Source organism: Phycodurus eques, chromosome 23 (assembly GCF_024500275.1).
Source record: "Phycodurus eques isolate BA_2022a chromosome 23, UOR_Pequ_1.1, whole genome shotgun sequence".
In the NCBI taxonomy this organism is placed as follows: Eukaryota; Metazoa; Chordata; class Actinopteri; order Syngnathiformes; family Syngnathidae; genus Phycodurus; species Phycodurus eques.
Window position 1 is genome coordinate 5,123,884 of NC_084547.1, and position 18,400 is coordinate 5,142,283.

Genomic DNA, 18,400 nt, shown 5'->3' on the forward strand with positions numbered 1-18,400 from the left:
GAGACATTCCGCAGAAAATACATTTTACAAAAGCTGAGTGAATTAACAAAAAAAAAAAAAAAAAAAAAACAGCTTTAGTCTCAAATGTTACATTCATGCAAACAAAGAGGCGTTACCAATATTTAAACCAATCGCGCTCCACTAAGAACTGCGATTGGCCGTCGCCGTTCCACCCACGACCACCCCGCATGCGCGCCGTTGGGAGCGACAAACGGAGCGTGTTTACAAGTTTGGCCGTGTAAATGTTTTCGTGAGAACAACTCGCCAGGCGTCTGAGCAGTTTGAGTCTGCGGGACTCCCTCCCCTGAGGTCATTTCCCATGAAGATCCGCTTTTCCCCGCTCAAAGTCCCGCTGGGGCGAAGACTGCAGACCGCAGCCGTGCTGCAATGGATCTTCTCCTTCCTGGGGTTAGGTAACAGGGAACTTGCCAAAATGTGTTCTTGTGAGATATCTTCAACGATGTAATAGTCCATATATTGGAAGAAAATCTGTGAGTGAATAAAGGAAAACGTAACCATATTAAACACTCTGTATATAATTATATTAAAGAATAATAATAATAAATGGTTGTCTCTAAATATTCCTATAATAACAACAATGTGTCTAATTCTTGTTTTTTGGGGGGAGCAAGAAAATCATGATCAATGATGACACTGGTTTGAACATGTCTTCCATGTGTCCCTCAGCCCAATGTTGTCTCGCCGCCTTCATCCTCCTGTCTCTGTCCGCCTGGTGGATGGTGGCATTTCTGTACGCCGGCTGGCTGTGGCTGGACCGGGACACGCCCAACCGCGGAGGTCGCCGGTGCCAGTGGATCCAGCGCTGGAGCGTGTGGGAACATTTCCGCGACTACTTTCCCGTAAAGGTGTCTTCACTCGCACGAACGAGTCACGAGTGTGTCGCGCGACGCAGACTTGACGGGTCTCGTTTGTCTTCAGCTGGTGAAAACGGTCGACCTGGACCCTGACAAGAACTACATATTTGGATTTCATCCACACGGTGAGACGCGTACCGGTTTGTCCACCTGTCTGTGTCTGTCTCGCCCGTCTGACTCGCCGCCCGTCTGCCTCGCCAGGCGTGCTGGCCACCGGGGCGTTCTGTAACTTCTGCACTGAGTCCACGGGTTTCTCCAGTCTTTTTCCTGGACTGAAGTCTCACCTGCTCATGTTTCCCTTCTGGTTCCGAGTGCCGATCTTCAGAGATTATATCATGTGTGGAGGTACACACCTGTCTGTATGTCTGTCTGACTTATTATTGTGAAGAGACTTAGACTTAATTAGTTTCATGAAGACTTGTGGGGACATGTGAAGCAGTGACCAGGTGCCGCCTCCCGATTGTCTGTCTGATGCGCTACATTTTCCAGAGGTTCTGATTCGTTTGAAGCGCAAACAAAGAGAACAATGTGGCACCTCTGTGTCCCTCAGGTCTGGTGTCAAGCTCCAAGTCCGGCCTCTCCTACCTGCTGAGTCGTCCTCAAGGAGGAAACGTTGCCGTCATTGCAGTGGGCGGAGCTCCAGAAGCGCTGGATGCTCGCCCGGGAGCTTTGATGTTACAGGTATGAACGTCTAACAGAAAGGTTTTTGTTTGTGTCAATAAATGTTCTTTTAGGGACATGAAGACACTTTTGGAATGTGTAGAAACAGGACTTTTAGGGACATAAAGAGGCTTGTAGGAATATGAAGAGACTTGTTGGAACTTTACAAACCTGACTTGTAGAGAAATTATCATTTGTAGGGACATGAGAAGATTTGTAGGAAACCTGGGGTGACATGACTTGGCGGAGAATGAAGAGCCTCTTCGGGACATGAAGAAACGTATAGCCTTATGACTTGTAGGGACATGAACAGACTTATAGGAACTTGTAGGGACATGACTTGTTGTAGTGACGAAAGAAGACTTGACAGGAGATGACTTTATGGGGATGTGATGGAACTTGTAGGGACACGAAACGTCCGTGTCAAAAAAGTGTCTTCTTTTTACAGCTGCGGAAAAGGAAGGGCTTCATCAAACTGGCGCTGAGACACGGGTTTGTGACTTCAGCATGCGGGTCGGGGAGCTCGGCGAGTTAACACAAGCACATTGACACGCTAGGTTCTGTATTTCTATTTGTGTGCGCGCGCATGTGCACGTGCGCAGAGCTCAACTGGTTCCCGTCATTTCATTTGGAGAAAACGAGCTGTTTGATCAGATTCGGAACCCGACCGGCTCTCCTCTCAGGACACTCCAGGTCCGTCTAGATGCCATAGTACCACATACGACGTGACTTGTAGGACTTTTTAGGATCTTGAAGAGTCTTGCAGGGACATGAAGTCTGTTGTTCTGTGACAGGACCGCCTGCAAAGCATTATGGGAATAGCGCTGCCTTTGATCAACGGCAGAGGAGTCTTCCAGTACAGCTTCGGGCTGTTGCCACACAGGAAGGCAATACTCACAGTCGGTACGACCCTTCGAGACATGAGCCCCTCCCGAGGTCCGCGTCCGTTTCTCCGCGCCACTCAGCGGTGTGTCTGTTTGCAGTCGGGAAGCCCATCCCGGTTGCAACTAGTCCCAACCCGAGCAGTGAGGACATCGACGCGCTTCATGAAGTCTACCTGGAGCATCTCAGCAAGCTGTTTGAGCGGCACAAACACCAATACGGTCTGCAGGAGCACCAACATCTGACCTTCATCTGACCTTCTTGTACTTCTTCCTCTCTGTCCATTAAAAATGACACGCACACATCCATGATTTACATTAGGAATTGCCATTATTGCTTCATAGCAGAATTGGGCAAAGCATTCTTTCATCTCCCCCACCAAGCATTTACATGACATGAAATACAATACTGTGTATCTGTTTTTTTCTTAAAATCCTCTTTTTCAGTCATTTATCATCTCATAATTGTTTTAATTTGTTATTGGAAATAATAACATCAAAATAAATGCATTTAAAAAATACAATTTAACAATCAAAATTATTTTGTTATTAAAATATATCACTTCATAATTGGTTTATTAATTGTCACGTGTAAAACATTGGCAAAATCAACATTTTTAAATGTGAATTTCACACTTAAAATAAATACCATTAAAAACAGTCAATTCATTTTTAGATTAATAATAAAACGCCCTTGGCACAAAGTTTGACAACCAGCTGAATTACAAATATTAACTACAACATAAACAAATGCAAGCAATGTCAAGGAGTGGTAACTTTCGTTAGACATAAAACATCAAGAAAATACATCTGGACGATTATTATTTCATTTGGAAAAATAAACGTAAACTCTTCTGGGACGGTGGAAGACAAGTCGTGAAAGGCGCATGCGCACTGAGCGGGTATGTCCCCACACAAAAAAAACAAAAAGGGAAAAGAAAATCGCTCCATTGTGACGTCGTCGCAGGACGGAGGCGGAGCTGTTCGAGTGTTCTACTCGAGTACTGTGACGTCACGCGTACCGAAAATGCCATTTAACCGCATTGTCGCTAAAGTGGACGAAGACAAAACAACTGTGCCTCGTCGGGGAAGCGCTCGGAATTGTTTTATTCATGTTTTTTTCCGCCCTTCTAGGACACAAGAGAAGCCTCTTGACGCACGCGCAGTGACGCAAGCGCTTGAAGCCGCAGCTGACTGAACGAGCGAAGAAGAAAAGTGGAGGAGAGAAACAGGAAGTTGACAACAACTCCAAAGACGCAAAAAAAGCAGGTGAGATCAAACTAAAATAATATATGACGTGCCAGCTGAGACGTCACAACATTACCAGTACGGCAGGAAGAAGCTGCTCTCAGCTTTGACCCAAAAAATAAGAGGATTGAATTCATCCTCAGAAAATGTACAGTATTAGTGCACCATAGAAGTGGGAAATACTTCTCCCTCTGTGCAAATATGCGAGGAGAGTTAGACTTGGCAAAGGATCTGGTCAAACCGGCAGTCCTGGGCAATTCCATAGCATACCTCCATCTGTACTCATGAGGTACAGGTGAGCCGGAGCCTGTCCCAGTTGACTTTGGGCGAGAGGCAGGGTACACCCTGGACCGGTCGCCGACCAATCGGAGGGGGACACGTAGACAAACAACCATCGATTAATGTTTAATTATAATTAATAATGAATGTACTTGTTCTCGTTTGGGTAAATTACCAGCTCAGTAAATGAACAACCTGGTGCATACCAGCGTTGAAAATCATTTTTCATTTTTTTCATTTTGAAAACCAATTTTTGACAGCGCTCATTCTCATTAGGGCAAATTTCAACCTCAAATGATGAGCAACCAGGTGCGGACCAGTGTTAAGCAAAATGCTATTTTCCTGCCTTCTTGACACATGCTCCTACCCCCGAGCCACTTTTACTTAGGCCATGCATCCAGTAATTTTAAAAGCCTATTTGTGTGTGTGTGTGTGTGTGTGTGTGTTCAGGGAGCGTATGCTCGGTGATGACCTGTGAAAAAAAGCGGAGTGGCTTCCAAATCACCAGCGTGACGTCCGAATTCAGCCAATCAGCTCCCGGTGTGATCCTGACAGTCGTCGAATCGACGGGCGCCTCCCATAGTCCCCGGGGCAGTTTCTCCCAGCCCACGACGCCCTCCCTGAAGAGGAAACATATCTCCCACGATGCCTTAGGGCAGGGGGCGGGCGCTTCCTCCAGATTTCGACTGGTGCGCTTGGCAGGAGGTGGCACGGGCGGCCGGGGACATGGCGACACGTACTGGCGTGGCCGCTGGATGTGCACGGACTTTACAGAAGGGCCGGGGCTAAAGCGGGTCATGGACAGCATGAGACACGCCCAATCGCTGGAGTCTCTGGAGTCAATTCGAGGACCATCTCAGCCAGTCAGGCACGGGGAAACGGTGGGCCGACTAGTGCCTTCTCCACATCCTCCATTACACTTGGCCGTTAATGCCGGGGGGGAGGTATGACCAATAATCACCGATAGGGACATGAAGCAACCTATCGAGACTTGTAGGCACATGAAGAGACTTGCTGGAATATTTCGAGACTTGTAGGTACCTATAGGGACATGACTTGTAGGGGCAAGGAGAGACTTGTAGTAAGTTGTATGGATATGACTCAATTTATGACTTTTTTCATGAAGGGATTTGCAGCGGCAAAAAGAGACTTTCTGGACTCGTACAGACATGAGACTTGAAGACATGTAGGGACTTTTAGGGTCATGAAATTTGTCGGGACATGAAGTGACTTGAGACTTGTAGAGAGCTTTTGCGGCAAGAAGACATTTGTAGGGACTTTTGAAGGCATTAAGGGTCTTGTAGGGGCAAGACTTTGAGAGACAAAGAGACTGGTATGGACTTGCAGGGACATGAAGAGACTTGTCGAGACATGACAAGACTTGTTGGGACCTGGAAGGACTTGTAACATTTGATGTGCCGCAGTCACTGATGCGACAGTACTCAAAAAGTATTTCACAAATTGTCCTCTTTCGCTGTGTGTCAGTCTGTCCTCAGGCTGTCACGTTCTCAACCAAGTTCGCCTCCTCCCACTCTGACTGTCATCCCCACTCGGGCAGCGTTCGGCCTGGACCAGAGCGCCGCCTTTAGCCTGCCGGCGGACATCAGGTAGCGCTGCGTGGCTATGGAGACGACGCAACGCGGGAGAGCTTTTTATGATCAAATGTTTTGTTTTGTTTTTGGTCTGTCGCCAGTGTGGTTGCCATCGACAACAAGATCGAACAGGCGATGGTGAGTGGTTAGCGTCAAGAGATGACATACATCAGGCACATACACCTTTTATGGGTTACAGTGTTCCGCCGCCATAGTGCGGTTCACCTACCTGCTATATCGAGAGACTCGATTGAGAGTTTTAGGGACATAAAGAGACTCTTTTGGATTTGTAGGAACATGAATACACTTGTAGTGACTGATGAGACTTGTCGGACGTCGTTGGGACATGGCTTGTAGGGAAATGAAGACACTTTTAGAAGAAATTTGCTGGAAATTGTAGGGGCATCACTTTTAGGGACGTAAAGAGACTTGTAGGGACAGAAGAGACTTCTCAGAACTTGTAGTGCCATGACTTGCAGGGACATGAAGAGACTTGTGGGGACTGAAGAGACTTTTCAAAACTTGTAGGGACATGAAGACACTTCTACAGGCAGAAGAGACTTGTCATAACTTGTAGGAACATGAAGATGCTTGTAGGGACTTTAAGGGACATGAAAAAATCCCTGATGTCTGCTCCCAACTGAAATGTACCCTGTCCTCACTCAGGACCTGGTGAAGAGTCACCTGATGCTGGCCGTACGGGAAGAGGTGGAGCTTCTGAGGGAGCAAATCAGGGAGCTGCAAGAGAAGAACCAGCAGCTGGAGGCCGAGAACCGCGTCCTGCGCACGCACGCGCACTCGGACCCAAGGCCTCCCTCGCCCTCCGCCGCGCCAACGGGCCAACGGGACGACGGTCCAATGCGGGAGGGAGTGTGAGGGTTGCTACGGCCACAGCGCCTTTCACATTTCTGTCAAACAAACATCAATCCATTTTCTATAGTGCTCATAAATTTCCACAAATTGTACAACAGTGCCTAACAGTGTACAAAAAAACCAAAAACACTATTATCCCCCGTTTGACACATGGTCTAACCCATGGTTAACATGACATACTTCCATCAATTTTCCACACTATTCGTCCTCATTCGGGTCCCGAGAGGTAGGGGTACACCCTGGACAGGTCGCCGGCCAACCACAGGGTAGGTTTTGACAAACAAACGTTCACATACATATTTACGGGAGCTGGGACAAACCCTAAGCAAGCATGGGGAGAACATCAACAATCCACCGTGCTGCCCATCAAATAAACAATATTGGCAGTTGATTTGATGTTGGATGGCTATGTATGTCCCTGTGTGATCTCAGTGCGAGATGTAGGGAGCTTAAAATAAATTGTCTAAAAAACAAAAGCTCTGTCGTGTTTTTTGTTTTTTTTTAAACCAACACACACACGGAAAGTGAACAAAATGAATGATTCCAAAAGGTTCTAATTCAGGACTTGTGCTTTTTATAACCACCAACATCAAGAAGACACACTGCATCATGATTCTCACATTCTGTCAACCCCCCCTCCCACCCCCCATCTTTGACTTGATTGTCTTTGTTGACAACTACTGTGTGTGAGAGTGAGAGTGTAGCATTAACAGCTGATGTGACATCACTGAACCTCTGCTTGTTCAAAGATGTCACCTACAGATAGAGGCATCACTCTGACACTCAAGTGAAGCCCAACAGTGTTTTTCTTTCGAACAGGTTTTTTTTTTGGGGGGGGGGGAATATTATTTGGTGTCCAATACTCGAGAGTACCAAAAACTCCAGTCTAAAACCAATCAATTGCAATAATCCTTGGACAAAATGGCATCCTGGTGTGAGAGGTCCTGTTTTCCTGTCTTTGGCGGAGGATGCTGGCCCTTTAAGAGGGGAAGCTGGCAAGATAAGCCCCCCCCCCCCCCCCTCCCTCCCGGAACCACCCCCACACCCCCTTCCTCCAGCACATTGTTCTGCCACTGCCGGCGAGAAGCGGCTTCCTCCGCACGCCGCCCTCCGCTGCAAACACACACAGACAGACTGACGGACGCCTGGGCTGGATGTGGACGCTCGCCCTTTGGTGCGGGGGGATGGAACGCCTGCTCACCGTTGATGACGCACAATTAGGAGCCTGACACTCAAACCGGAGACAAAGACACACAAATCGTGTCGGTCCAAGGATGCTCTGAGCGAAGACACGCTGCCGGACTGGGAACAAGCTCAGGTGACACACACACACACTGAACAAAGGGGTCATCATAGCCTGATGCTACCCTTTCCTGTTGTCATGGCAACCATATCATAGTCTGAAGTCATGGCGAGGAGACAAGAAGGTTGTTGGTTCATAATGATCGAGTCATGTCAAGGTATTCCAAGCAGATATAAATCATGTTCGTGACAAATCCTCTTCCGCGGAGAGCAACAGGAAACGTGTGTGTGTGTGTGTGTGTGTGTGTGCGCGCACGTGTCCTACTTTTTGGCCTTTGTTTGACGGCCCCATAGAAAACATACAAAGATTTGAAGACACAAATGGAGATTTCCGAGAAAAGACAGCCAAGTGCGTCAAAAAGGTTCTCCAAAGACGAACAAAAGGCCCACAAACATTACCACGTCCAACTGTCTGTATGTCTGTCGGAGGTGAGGCCGTTGCCATGGCACCCTAAATGTCATCAGGGGACCTGGGGGACTCATAGAGACTTGGAGGGACATGAAAAAAGACCCGTAGGGATTTTTAGGGACACGATGAGACTTGAAGAGGACGATCAGAGGAACAAAGGCCACAGACATGACATGGTGATGCAGTTGCCACGGCATGGTCACCAGGGGAACTATGAGACTTGTACGGACGGGAAAAGATTTGTAGGGATTTTCAGGGACATGGCGAGACTTGTAGGGAATTGTAAGGACATGACTTAGAGGGACATGAAGAGAATTGCAGTGATTTTTAAGGCCTTGATCAGATGCAAGAGACTTATAGGGACATTAAGAGACTTGAAGATAAAGAGATTGAAGGGATTTTTAGGGACAGAAAGAGACTTGTTGGGTTTTTAAGGACTTGACAATATGTAAGAGACTTGTAGGGACATGAAGATATCTGGTAGGGACATTGGAAGGGCATGAAGAGATTTGAAGATGCCCGACAAGGCCACAAGAATTAGCGCACCCAGCTGTCTGTCTGTCTTTCTGTTTGTCTGTCACCAAGCACCCTGACCGTCGTCAGGGAGAACTCTGAGACTTGTAGGAACATTAATAGATTCGAAGCAGACAAAATGATGAACAAATGTTACAGAAATTTCCACGTCCACCTGTCTGTCTGTCTGTCACCAGGTGCTGCGGAGGTGAGGTGGTTGCCATGGCGCCCCGGCCGTCGTCAGGGGAACTATGGGGCCTCCACCTGATGCCCCCGTGCATCTTGGTGGACTGCTGCCTTCCCAACGGTAAGAGTTTGTTTCCTTGTTTAGCGCTCAAATCCGAGGCCATTTCCAATGTCCGCGTTGTTGTGTGCGCAGGGATGATGGTGAGTCTGGAGTGTCTTCGAGAAACTCCTCTCATCAGCATCAAGCAGCAGCTCTTCACCGAGGCCAAGAAGTATCCGCTCTACCACCTTCTGCAGGTACAGCCATCTTCAGTAATAACGGCCTTTACTGGACGGACATTAGTGTTGGGGACATGAAGAGACTTGTAGGAGCATGCATGGACATGAAGAGGCTTCTAGGGAAATTAGGTGACTTGCAGGGACATTGTGGGACATGAAGAGACTTGTCTGGACTTGAAAGGACATGACCTCTTGGCACATGAAGGGAGTTATAGGGATTTTTAAGGACATGAAGAAACGTGTCGAGACTTGTCAGGACATGAAGGAACTTGTAGGCACATTAAGGGACTTGAAGGGAAATGAGGAGAATTGTAGGGACATGAGATGTGTCAAGAATTGTAGGGACATGAATAGACTTGTGGGGACATGAGAAGACTTGTAGGGACTTGAAGGAACATGAAGTGAAATGGACCCTCTGCTCTCTGTTCGACTCCAGGAGGAGTCCAGCTACATCTTTGTGGGTGTGACCCAGGAAGCGGAGAGGGAAGAATTTTACGACGAGACGAGGCGGCTGTGCGACCTCCGCCTGTTCCATCCCATCCTGAAAGTGATCGAGCCGCTGGGAAATCGCGAGGAGAAGATCCTAAACCGAGAGATCGGTAAGCTGCGGGAGGTGGGGGGGTTCCGTGGCGCAAAGTGCCGGCTGCCTGACTAGAATTCCCGGGCCACAACACACTGTTTACGTGCAGGATTTGCCATCGGGATGCCAATCTGTGAGTTTGAGATGATGAAGGACCCAGAGGTTCAGGACTTCCGTCGGGCCATACTGGGCGTGTGCAGGGAGGCCATGGAGGAGCGGGAGGGGGGTGGCGCCCACAGCCAAGCACTCTATGTTTACCCCCCAAATGTGGAGTCCAGCCCCCAACTCCCACAGCACATCTACAGCAAGCTGGACAAAGGTACAAGACATACCTACATTTCATCACTCGCACCTGCAAAACTGAACCATCCGAATGAAACCTGACCTTACTTGTAGGGATGTGAATTCTAGGGACTTTTAAGGACACTGAGAGACTCGTAGGGAGATGAAGAGAATTGTAGAGACATGGACAGGCTTGAAGGGACAAGAACATGAGATTTGAAGGGGCTTCTAGAGACATGAAGAGACTTGTGAGGACATGAAGAGACTTGTCGGCACTTGTGGGGACATTAAGAGACTTGAAGAGATTTGAAGAGGCGTGGAGAATTTTTTTGGGACGTGAAGAAACTTTGACCACCCCTGCTCCAGACGCTTCCATCAAGGAAAGGACAAGAACTGACATGCTTCATTGTGTCTGTCCACAGGAAGACTGATTGTAACCATCTGGGTGATTGTGTCACCAACCAACTCCAAACAGAAATATACACTGAAGGTAACTTTGAGGATACGTTAAGAGACCATGGAGAGATCATGTATATAAAAAACAACAACATTTTAACGCTTCAAACACATTCTGTACGTTGTTTTTTTACCTCAGTAAATCAACTGAAAGATACCTTTTCCTCGGCATGTACAGGTGAGCCACGACAGCCTTCCTGAACAGCTGATAGCAGAGTCCATCAGGAAGAAGAGCAGATCCATGCACCTTTCCCCTCAGCAGCTCCGCCTCTGTGTACAGGAGTACCAGGGCCAGTACATCCTGAAGGTAAACCTGGAAACTCAACTCTCACCATGGCCGTCTGAATTCACACGCCTATCTCCTCAGGTGTGTGGCTGTGACGAGTACCTGTTGGAAAAGTATCCACTCAGTCAGTACAAGGTAATAGCTTTCACGGATAGGACCCTCCCACCGCTATGGAAAGCCACTTGAGCATTTATCCGTTATCACCTTGAGGTCCATGTTGTAGTAGGGTCAAAAAACAAACGGTCTCATCTGTGACGTCCGTCTGCCCGCAGTACATCCGCTCCTGTATCATCGTAGGTCGTCTTCCTCACCTCATGCTGGTCTCCAAGGACAGTCTGTACTGTCAGCTTCCCGCCTCAAGCTTCGTCACGCCTTCCTACAGGTAAGGCTGCCGCTCAAACAGAGAACCAATCAAGAGCCGGGTAGAAGACTTTGGCTTGGGTTTCAGTCGCCGGACTCCGCAGCCGTCTCCCTGTCCGGGAGGGTCCGACGGCTCTCCACCGCGCTCGCTTTGGGCCTTCAACACCCGGCTGAGGGTCCGACTGCTCTGCGCCACCTACGTCAACGTCAACATCCGAGACATCGACAAGGTCCGTCTGCCTGTCTTTGAAGACAGGCCATCTTTGTCTGACTCTTGTCTAATGATGTGTGTAGATCTACGTAAGAACGGGGATTTATCATGGAGGAGAACCACTGTGCGACAACGTCAACACACAAAGAGTCCCCTGCTCCAACCCGAGGTAAGTCACACTGAACACTGACTTGCGACACTTACTTGATCTTTTTACTGCAACTTTGGTACACGAGTGGAATCAGTGCTTCTACTTTTACCAGTCTTTTTTTACACAAGGATCTGTACTTCGACTTCTACTTAAGTACAGTTTGAGTACTTTTGCCACCCCTGCATAACACATAGGTGGAACGAATGGCTGACCTACGACATCTACCTGGCAGACCTGCCTCGCTCAGCCCGACTCTGCCTGTCTATCTGCTCTGTGAAGGGAAGGAAAGGAGCCAAGGAGGTAGGAAAGGAAACAGGAAGTTTGAGAAGAGAAGAGGAGAACCCACCCAATGAATGTCTCTGTCCATTTGTCCATCAGGAACACTGTCCACTGGCCTGGGGAAACGTGAACCTCTTCGACTATAAGGACATTCTGGTTTCAGGGAAAGTGGCGCTCAGTTTATGGCCCGTCCCTCACGGCCTCGAGGACCTGCTGAACCCCATCGGGGTGGCCGGTTCCAATCCTAACAAGGTACGCACCTGGGGTTTTTGTATCTGGCCTTGGGGCCAAGATTACCTCTCCCAATTGCTCGTTTCTTGTTTATCTCCAGGAGTCTCCCTGTGTAGAACTCGAGTTCTCCTGGTTCAACCAGCCAGTTGTGTTTCCAGACGAGCAGCAAATTGAAGAACATGCCAACTGGATCATCAGCAGGGAGCTAGGCTTCAACTACACACATGGCCTGGTAACAAACACACACACACACACACACACAAACATGGCCTGGCAGAAGGACAGTCAGACATACAGATAGAGCCTGTCTCACTGTATTGTAGAGCAGTCGTTTGGCCTGTGACAGCAGTGTTTCAGCGACAGACGCAGAGCAGCTTCGAAGTCTCTGCTCTAAAGATCCTCTTTATGAACTTTCGGAACAAGAGAAGGACTTCCTGTGGAGACACCGGTAAGGACTGAACTTTCCACGCACGCAACCAAGGGGCTCATCTTACTATTTTATATGTGTGGGTATCTCTCCTTTGCAGACATTACTGTGTCAATATTCCAGAGTCCCTTCCCAAGCTGCTTCTTTCCGTCAAGTGGAATTCCAGGGATGAAGTATCTCAGGTAGGCGCTGTACAACCAATTTCCAAAGGTGGGACGTGGGAGTAAGGCACACATTCAGCGTGCAAGGCACATGTTTTAACCTTCAAGTTTTAAGCAAGTCAAATCCAGTCCATTCCCCACTACATTTCAGGCAAGTCGAGTCATTTAAGTGGATTAAGTGAGTCATAAATCAGACAATCTTGCTCCGTTACATCAGTATCATGTACTGTAGCTCAGGCCTGAGTCAAGGCAAAGTCAATTCGAGTCAGAAAGGCAGTCAGGTGGTCTCAAAGGGTAGGGTGGTACCTTCCTCTCACAGACATGCATGCAGTCGGCTTCACACCTCCACCTTTTGCTATTGTTCTCGAACAGACAGACTGGACTCACTTCTTGTGTCTGCTAACAAGACCGACTGTTGCGATTCAATATGAACCCCCACCACCAGATGTACTGCCTGTTGAAGGAGTGGCCTCTGATGGAGTCCGAGTCGGCTCTGGAATTGCTGGACTGTAACTTCCCCGACCCGATGGTGAGAGAGTTTGCACTGCGTTGCCTGGTCCAAAGTCTGACGGACGACAAGCTGTCTCAGTACCTGCTGCAGCTCGTACAGGTTCGCTGCTCAGACTCAGGGAAAGGTAAAATGCAGTTCTTGTGACACAAGCAGAAGTATCATTTTACTATGCTTTCAGGTGTTGAAGTACGAGATGTACCTGGACAACCCGTTGGCCCGTTTCCTGATCAAGAAAGCCTTGACCAATCAGAGGATTGGACACTTCTTTTTCTGGCATCTCAAGTGAGCGACGAGGCAAAAGGGGGGCAACTTGTGAGGCCAACATGTGAAACCAATACATTTTTGTTGTCAGCAGGTCCGAGATGCACAACAAGACGGTGTCGCGTCGCTTTGGCCTGCTGCTGGAGGCGTTCTGCAGAGCCTGCGGCATGTACCTTAAACACCTGAACCGACAGGTGAGGTCCTTCTTTCGCTATTTGGTCCTTGATTGGTTGATCCACAGGGTGTATGCATGTTTGTGTTCAGGTGGAGGCCATGGATAAACTGGTGAACCTCACAGATACGCTGAAACAGGAAAAGAAAGACGAGACTCAGAAAGTAAGAAGCCGAAGTATGCATTGCATCTGAGTGCTGGGTCTGACTTGCCAAATAATCCCGTGCTGTGATTGGTTGTTAGACTCAGATGAAGTTCCTGGTTGAGCACATGTCCCGTCCAGATTACATGGAAGCTCTGCAGGGATTTGTCTCTCCTCTGAACCCTGTGCACCAGCTAGGACACCTCAGGTGATACCCCTCCCACCAATGTCGCCGCTATGCTTTGCTATGCAGAAGTGGGGCATTTGACTCAAGTCAGATTGAAGTTGCCAGTTTTAGGAATTGGGACTTGCTTGACAAAAAACTTATGAAAGACTCAACTTGAATTTGACCCGACTTAGACTTGAACACGACTTGACAAGTCTTGGCTGTTTTTTTTCGAGGTAGTGTGCCATTTGTTTTGTTTTTTGAAACGTTATTATGATGGAGGGGGATCGGAAGCTCCTGTTCCAACCCTGGCTGCCCCGCGGACTTTTTGCTTTTTTTGCTTTTTTTTTTTCTTACTGTTCCGCCTTATCTCTGTAACACGCGCACGCTCACAGCCGACAAGGAGGCACTGTAAAGGCGCCATGCCAGCCGGAAGACCTGGTCCACACGCTGGTTCTCAAGATGGACTTTCCCCCCCAAAATCTTTTCAGGCTCTTTAACTTGCTTGAAATTTAGTGGTGACTTGACTTAATTTGCTTGCTTTTTATCACAGTAACATGGGACATGCTTGAAACCTGAAGGTTAAGACTTGAGACTCCTTTATGACTTGCTGCCACCGGTGATTCTATAAAACTTGACCTGTGTGGCCAGGCTGGAGGAGTGCAGGATCATGTCATCGGCAAAGCGTCCTCTGTGGTTGAACTGGGAGAACCCCGACATCATGTCGGAGCTGCTCTTCACCAACAACGAGATCATCTTCAAGAATGGCGACGGTAGAACGTTTTCCACGGGACCGGTGGTAACGTGGTGGCCTTGTGACCGCCGTGTGTTTGTGTGTTGCAGACCTACGGCAGGACATGCTGACACTGCAGATCATCAAAATCATGGAGAACATCTGGCAGAACCAAGGCCTGGACCTGCGGTGAGAAATCGGCAAAAATAAATGACAGACACCCATGACACTCGACTCACTCTTCGTGTGTGTTGGTCGCAGCATGCTCCCCTATGGATGCCTGTCCATCGGCGACTGCGTTGGTCTCATCGAGGTGGTGAAGAGCAGTTTCACCATTATGCAGATTCAGTGCAAAGGAGGCCTGAAGGGGGCGCTGCAGTTCAATTCCAACACTCTGCACCACTGGATTAAAGACAAGAACCGTGGAGAGGCGTCAGTATCTGTCCGTCCGTCAGTCTGTCAGTCTGTCTGTCGGCCTAAGTTAGTTTCCGCACCAACAGTAGATAAGTTCCAAACGAGGTATCTGTCATATCGTAGGGCCGCGGTAGGTGAACTGCAATTTATGGCGGGGAGGGGGCACACACACACACACGACATCAATCTGAGCGGTTATTGGTGTTAATAAGTGTAACCTCATGCTCTCTTTCAGGTATGATCGTGCCATTGACTTGTTCACCAGATCGTGTGCCGGCTACTGCGTGGCCACGTTCATTCTGGGAATCGGCGACCGCCACAATTCCAACATCATGGTGAAGGAGAACGGACAGGTGAGCCCCCCCCGTCCCCCTTAAGCCACCCTGACTCTGACCGACAGCTTTGTCGCAGCTCTTCCACATCGACTTCGGTCACTTCCTGGATCACAAGAAGAAAAAGTTCGGCTACAAGCGGGAGCGCGTCCCTTTCGTCCTCACGCAGGACTTCCTGATTGTCATCAGCAAAGGCGTCCAGGAGTCGACCAAGACAAAAGAATTTGACAGGTGGTCTGGCCTTTGTTTTCGCCCGTCTGTCTCCAAGGAAGTTTCTCACCCACTCGTCTCACCACCAGGTTTCAGGAAATGTGCTACAAGGCCTATCTGGCCATTCGCCAGCACGCCAGCCTCTTCATCAACTTGTTCTCGCTGCTACTCGGATGCGGTATGCCTGAACTGCAGAGCTTCGACGACATCGCCTACCTGAGGAAAACCCTGGCACTGGGTAACACCCGCACGCACACACACACACAAAGAAAAACACTAAAGACCTACGGCAAGACGTTTGCGCATTTGTTCGATATCCTTCATCTCCATCTTAAGGCCCATGTACTATTACACTCTTTGTCCTCACCAGACAACGTTGGCCTACTAGCAGTACAACTACATTAATAGTGATGCAAAAGTGTGCACTCGCTGACAAATGCAGCATCATAAAATTATACGAGTTAACAGATTGTGCTTCACTTGTAGTACTAGTTGTGCACATATGTCAACTAGTGCAATTTTGCCTCACTGGTCAAATTTAGCTGTCCTACTAGTATGCTAACATTATGCTACTAGTGAGGGCATACAAGTACAATGACCTTGAGCTGGATATCAAGAACACTGAATAGATAAAACGGCTTGCCATTAAGGCATCTATTGATGACATTTTTTTTGTGGGGGGGGGGACGGGCGGGGGGCAGAGAAAAGCCAGCAGGAGGCGCTGGAGTACTTCAGCAAACAGATGAACGACGCTCACCACGGAGGCTGGAGCACCAAGATGGACTGGATCTTCCACACCATCCGACACATGCCCAACGAGCACTAACTAATGCACATGCACTACAACGTTGTCACGGCAACGCCAATCTCAGGGTCGCGGGTCCGAGAATGCAAAAGGCGTCTTCCCCTTCTTCGGTGCTAATGTTAAGCCAGTGAGCTGCTGTTGTAGCATACATTCGAATCAAACGTTGCTGACCAACTGCTGTGAAGACAATAAAAGCAATAAAAACTCGAGACAATCAGCCCGAGCCAATCAGTGGGGATATTTTCAGCAGGGGGTGGAGTAAGAGCACTGGTAAATTCCCTCCAGAGGGGGTTAAACCTTTGAAATTTGGGGTTAAACCATTGAATTTCTCATCCGGAGCGGCATAATTGGTGAATGATTAAGATTGTATGCTTCAAGGAATGACTGGTTAATGTTGTAATTATTGATTTGGTCCACGACGTGTAAAGTGGTGTTTGCACTGTGTGGCAGTCCTGCACTTGAATAAGTGTGACTTTTGCAAAATAAATGAAAGAAATGATTGAGAGGAGTGGTTTTCTTTTTTTAGATGCATGCAAGATTGTTTGGCGAGATGCCCTGTGAGTTCAGGGCTAGAGTACCTCTCGAAGTAGTTCACAGCAGGCTGCATGTGCTTCCTCTTGGCAGGTGGACCAGTCACTTGTGCTGAGAATGTCTAGGTCACGGTCCGGCGGGACAAAGTCTGGGTCCGGCGCGTCATCATCTTCCTCCGTGTCATCGTTGCTGATGGCAGGGTGGGCTGGCACAATAGCGGTTTGGTCAAAAAAACAGCTGAGCAGATATCTGATCAAAATTCAATTCAATTTTATTGTAACCAAGTATAAATAACATGAAATATCCTCATGGGATTAATAAGGTATAGAAGTAGAAGTACCTAGCTACCTAGTACCTACCTGTAAGTAAAGGTATATACAGAATGCAAGGCATGAAATAATATAGAATGTGTCTTAAGTGAATGTCAATTGCTACAAGTATGGTACGTCTATACAGGCCGCGAACTGGCGCTAACGGTGATAAAACCTAAAACACATGCAATTTAACATTTTAAAAAAACGGGAAAAAAGTATTCATTTATTTGTACAGAAAATGCATACGTAATGAATAGTCTATGTCGAGAAACGGATATTTATAATCCCTCACATTTTTCATTCTCATTTTACTTACGCCACTGCAATCGACACACCAGCAATTAGTGTAACTATTCTGAAAGAAAACGTGAGTTGTGAACTTACCATGACGAGATTAGAATTTACAAGCGCAAAATGTGGGAGTAAATCCAGTGTTGTTTTTTTTTTTTTTCCACTATGATAAAACAAGGGAGCGCTGCACGCATTAGAACTCATCTGTTTGGTCAAACGTTTCAATGACATCCTGTGTGCTCCTCGTTGATGGGCTTGGTCAGAACCCTGTGGTTCTTCCTCCTTCTGGGAGGGAAGAGGGTGCCAGTTTTGCGCAAGTAAACAACTGTAACTTGCCCGAGGAGACAGAGTTGAGGAAGCTTGTGCGGATGTGATTTGGGGGGCGCGGTGGTTGTTTTTTTTTTTTTTTTGAGGGGGTCATGCCCCCTCTTTCCCCTGCATAAACCGGCCCTGTGAATTGTAAACTGAAAAACTTGTTAGTGCACTATTTGTACCGCTGTATAGTGAAATTGCACAAAATTTCACTTGTTTTGGTGCTGATTTCTTTTTAGTAAAGTGCAACATCAGTAGCTTCTTTTTTTTTTTTTTTTTTAGGAATGACAAGTTTGAAGAGTATGATTACTACAGAAACTCTTAATGGCATTTGGAATTGCGTTTTCAGAATGGAAGAGGAAATAATACCAGCGATTCCCAACCAATTGCCACTGCAGTGTGCTGCAGGAAATGATCCAATTTCACTTTATTGGTCAGAAAATGCATTTACTAAAATAATATCTTTGTTCATCTATCTATGCTAGCGATCTGTTGTGACAGGTAGGACAATTATTGTCATGAGATTTTTACAGTGCAAAATGTGTGCTTAAATGTTAGGAAACAGTGCAGTAAACCACCACCGCGACTTTTCACCAAGTGTACTCACTGCTCCGTCTCCCAACACGCGACACCTGCCACGACAACGACAAAAAGCATTTTTCAGACAGGAAACAAAACTGCTGTG

The 18,400-nt window shown here is 47.7% G+C and overlaps 3 protein-coding genes and 1 long non-coding RNA gene across 8 annotated transcripts; 3 read left to right on the forward strand and 1 right to left on the reverse strand.

Annotated features, from left to right (window-relative positions):
• Positions 1-120: 120 nt before the first annotated feature.
• On the forward strand, positions 121-3,641 carry mogat3a (monoacylglycerol O-acyltransferase 3a). Of its 2 annotated transcripts, XM_061669291.1 has the most exons (10): positions 121-413; positions 688-866; positions 940-1,000; positions 1,077-1,220; positions 1,426-1,556; positions 1,984-2,027; positions 2,138-2,228; positions 2,330-2,438; positions 2,519-2,638; positions 3,551-3,641. In XM_061669291.1, the coding sequence occupies exons 1-10, from the start codon at positions 320-322 to the stop codon at positions 3,583-3,585; spliced, it is 1,008 nt and encodes a 335-aa protein (XP_061525275.1). In that variant the 5' UTR covers positions 121-319; the 3' UTR covers positions 3,586-3,641. The 2 variants fall into 2 exon arrangements, with proteins under 2 accessions (XP_061525275.1, XP_061525276.1); XM_061669292.1 differs by lacking the exons at positions 121-413; positions 3,551-3,641 and adding an exon at positions 426-491 and having other exon boundaries at positions 2,519-2,940.
• On the reverse strand, positions 528-13,656 carry LOC133397891 (uncharacterized). The gene is made up of 4 exons (XR_009767702.1): positions 10,906-13,656; positions 10,574-10,803; positions 2,434-2,694; positions 528-2,335 (listed from the first exon to the last, which is right to left on the reverse strand). It is a non-coding gene; the product is annotated as an uncharacterized LOC133397891 (long non-coding RNA).
• On the forward strand, positions 3,607-6,849 carry LOC133397885 (TSC22 domain family protein 4-like). 2 transcript variants are annotated; one of them, XM_061669296.1, is made up of 5 exons: positions 3,607-3,685; positions 4,394-4,887; positions 5,429-5,550; positions 5,637-5,673; positions 6,202-6,849. In XM_061669296.1, the coding sequence occupies exons 2-5, from the start codon at positions 4,411-4,413 to the stop codon at positions 6,409-6,411; spliced, it is 846 nt and encodes a 281-aa protein (XP_061525280.1). In that variant the 5' UTR covers positions 3,607-3,685; positions 4,394-4,410; the 3' UTR covers positions 6,412-6,849. The 2 variants fall into 2 exon arrangements, with proteins under 2 accessions (XP_061525280.1, XP_061525281.1); XM_061669297.1 differs by having other exon boundaries at positions 4,394-4,824; positions 6,202-6,848.
• Positions 7,497-16,754, forward strand: zgc:158659 (uncharacterized protein LOC791141 homolog). Of its 3 annotated transcripts, XM_061669270.1 has the most exons (28): positions 7,497-7,726; positions 8,830-8,939; positions 9,012-9,115; positions 9,534-9,696; positions 9,787-9,996; positions 10,382-10,449; positions 10,594-10,722; positions 10,783-10,836; positions 10,974-11,083; positions 11,150-11,291; positions 11,356-11,441; positions 11,618-11,723; positions 11,802-11,954; positions 12,034-12,165; positions 12,257-12,381; positions 12,461-12,542; positions 12,967-13,131; positions 13,211-13,314; positions 13,388-13,487; positions 13,558-13,629; positions 13,709-13,815; positions 14,425-14,546; positions 14,617-14,695; positions 14,768-14,938; positions 15,156-15,273; positions 15,332-15,483; positions 15,552-15,700; positions 16,164-16,754. In XM_061669270.1, exons 2-28 carry the CDS (start codon positions 8,855-8,857, stop codon positions 16,286-16,288), a joined length of 3,213 nt encoding a protein of 1,070 aa, XP_061525254.1. In that variant the 5' UTR covers positions 7,497-7,726; positions 8,830-8,854; the 3' UTR covers positions 16,289-16,754. The 3 variants fall into 3 exon arrangements, with proteins under 3 accessions (XP_061525254.1, XP_061525253.1, XP_061525255.1); XM_061669269.1 differs by having other exon boundaries at positions 15,552-16,257; XM_061669271.1 differs by lacking the exons at positions 9,534-9,696; positions 9,787-9,996 and having other exon boundaries at positions 15,552-16,257.
• The last annotated feature ends 1,646 nt before the right edge of the window (positions 16,755-18,400 follow it).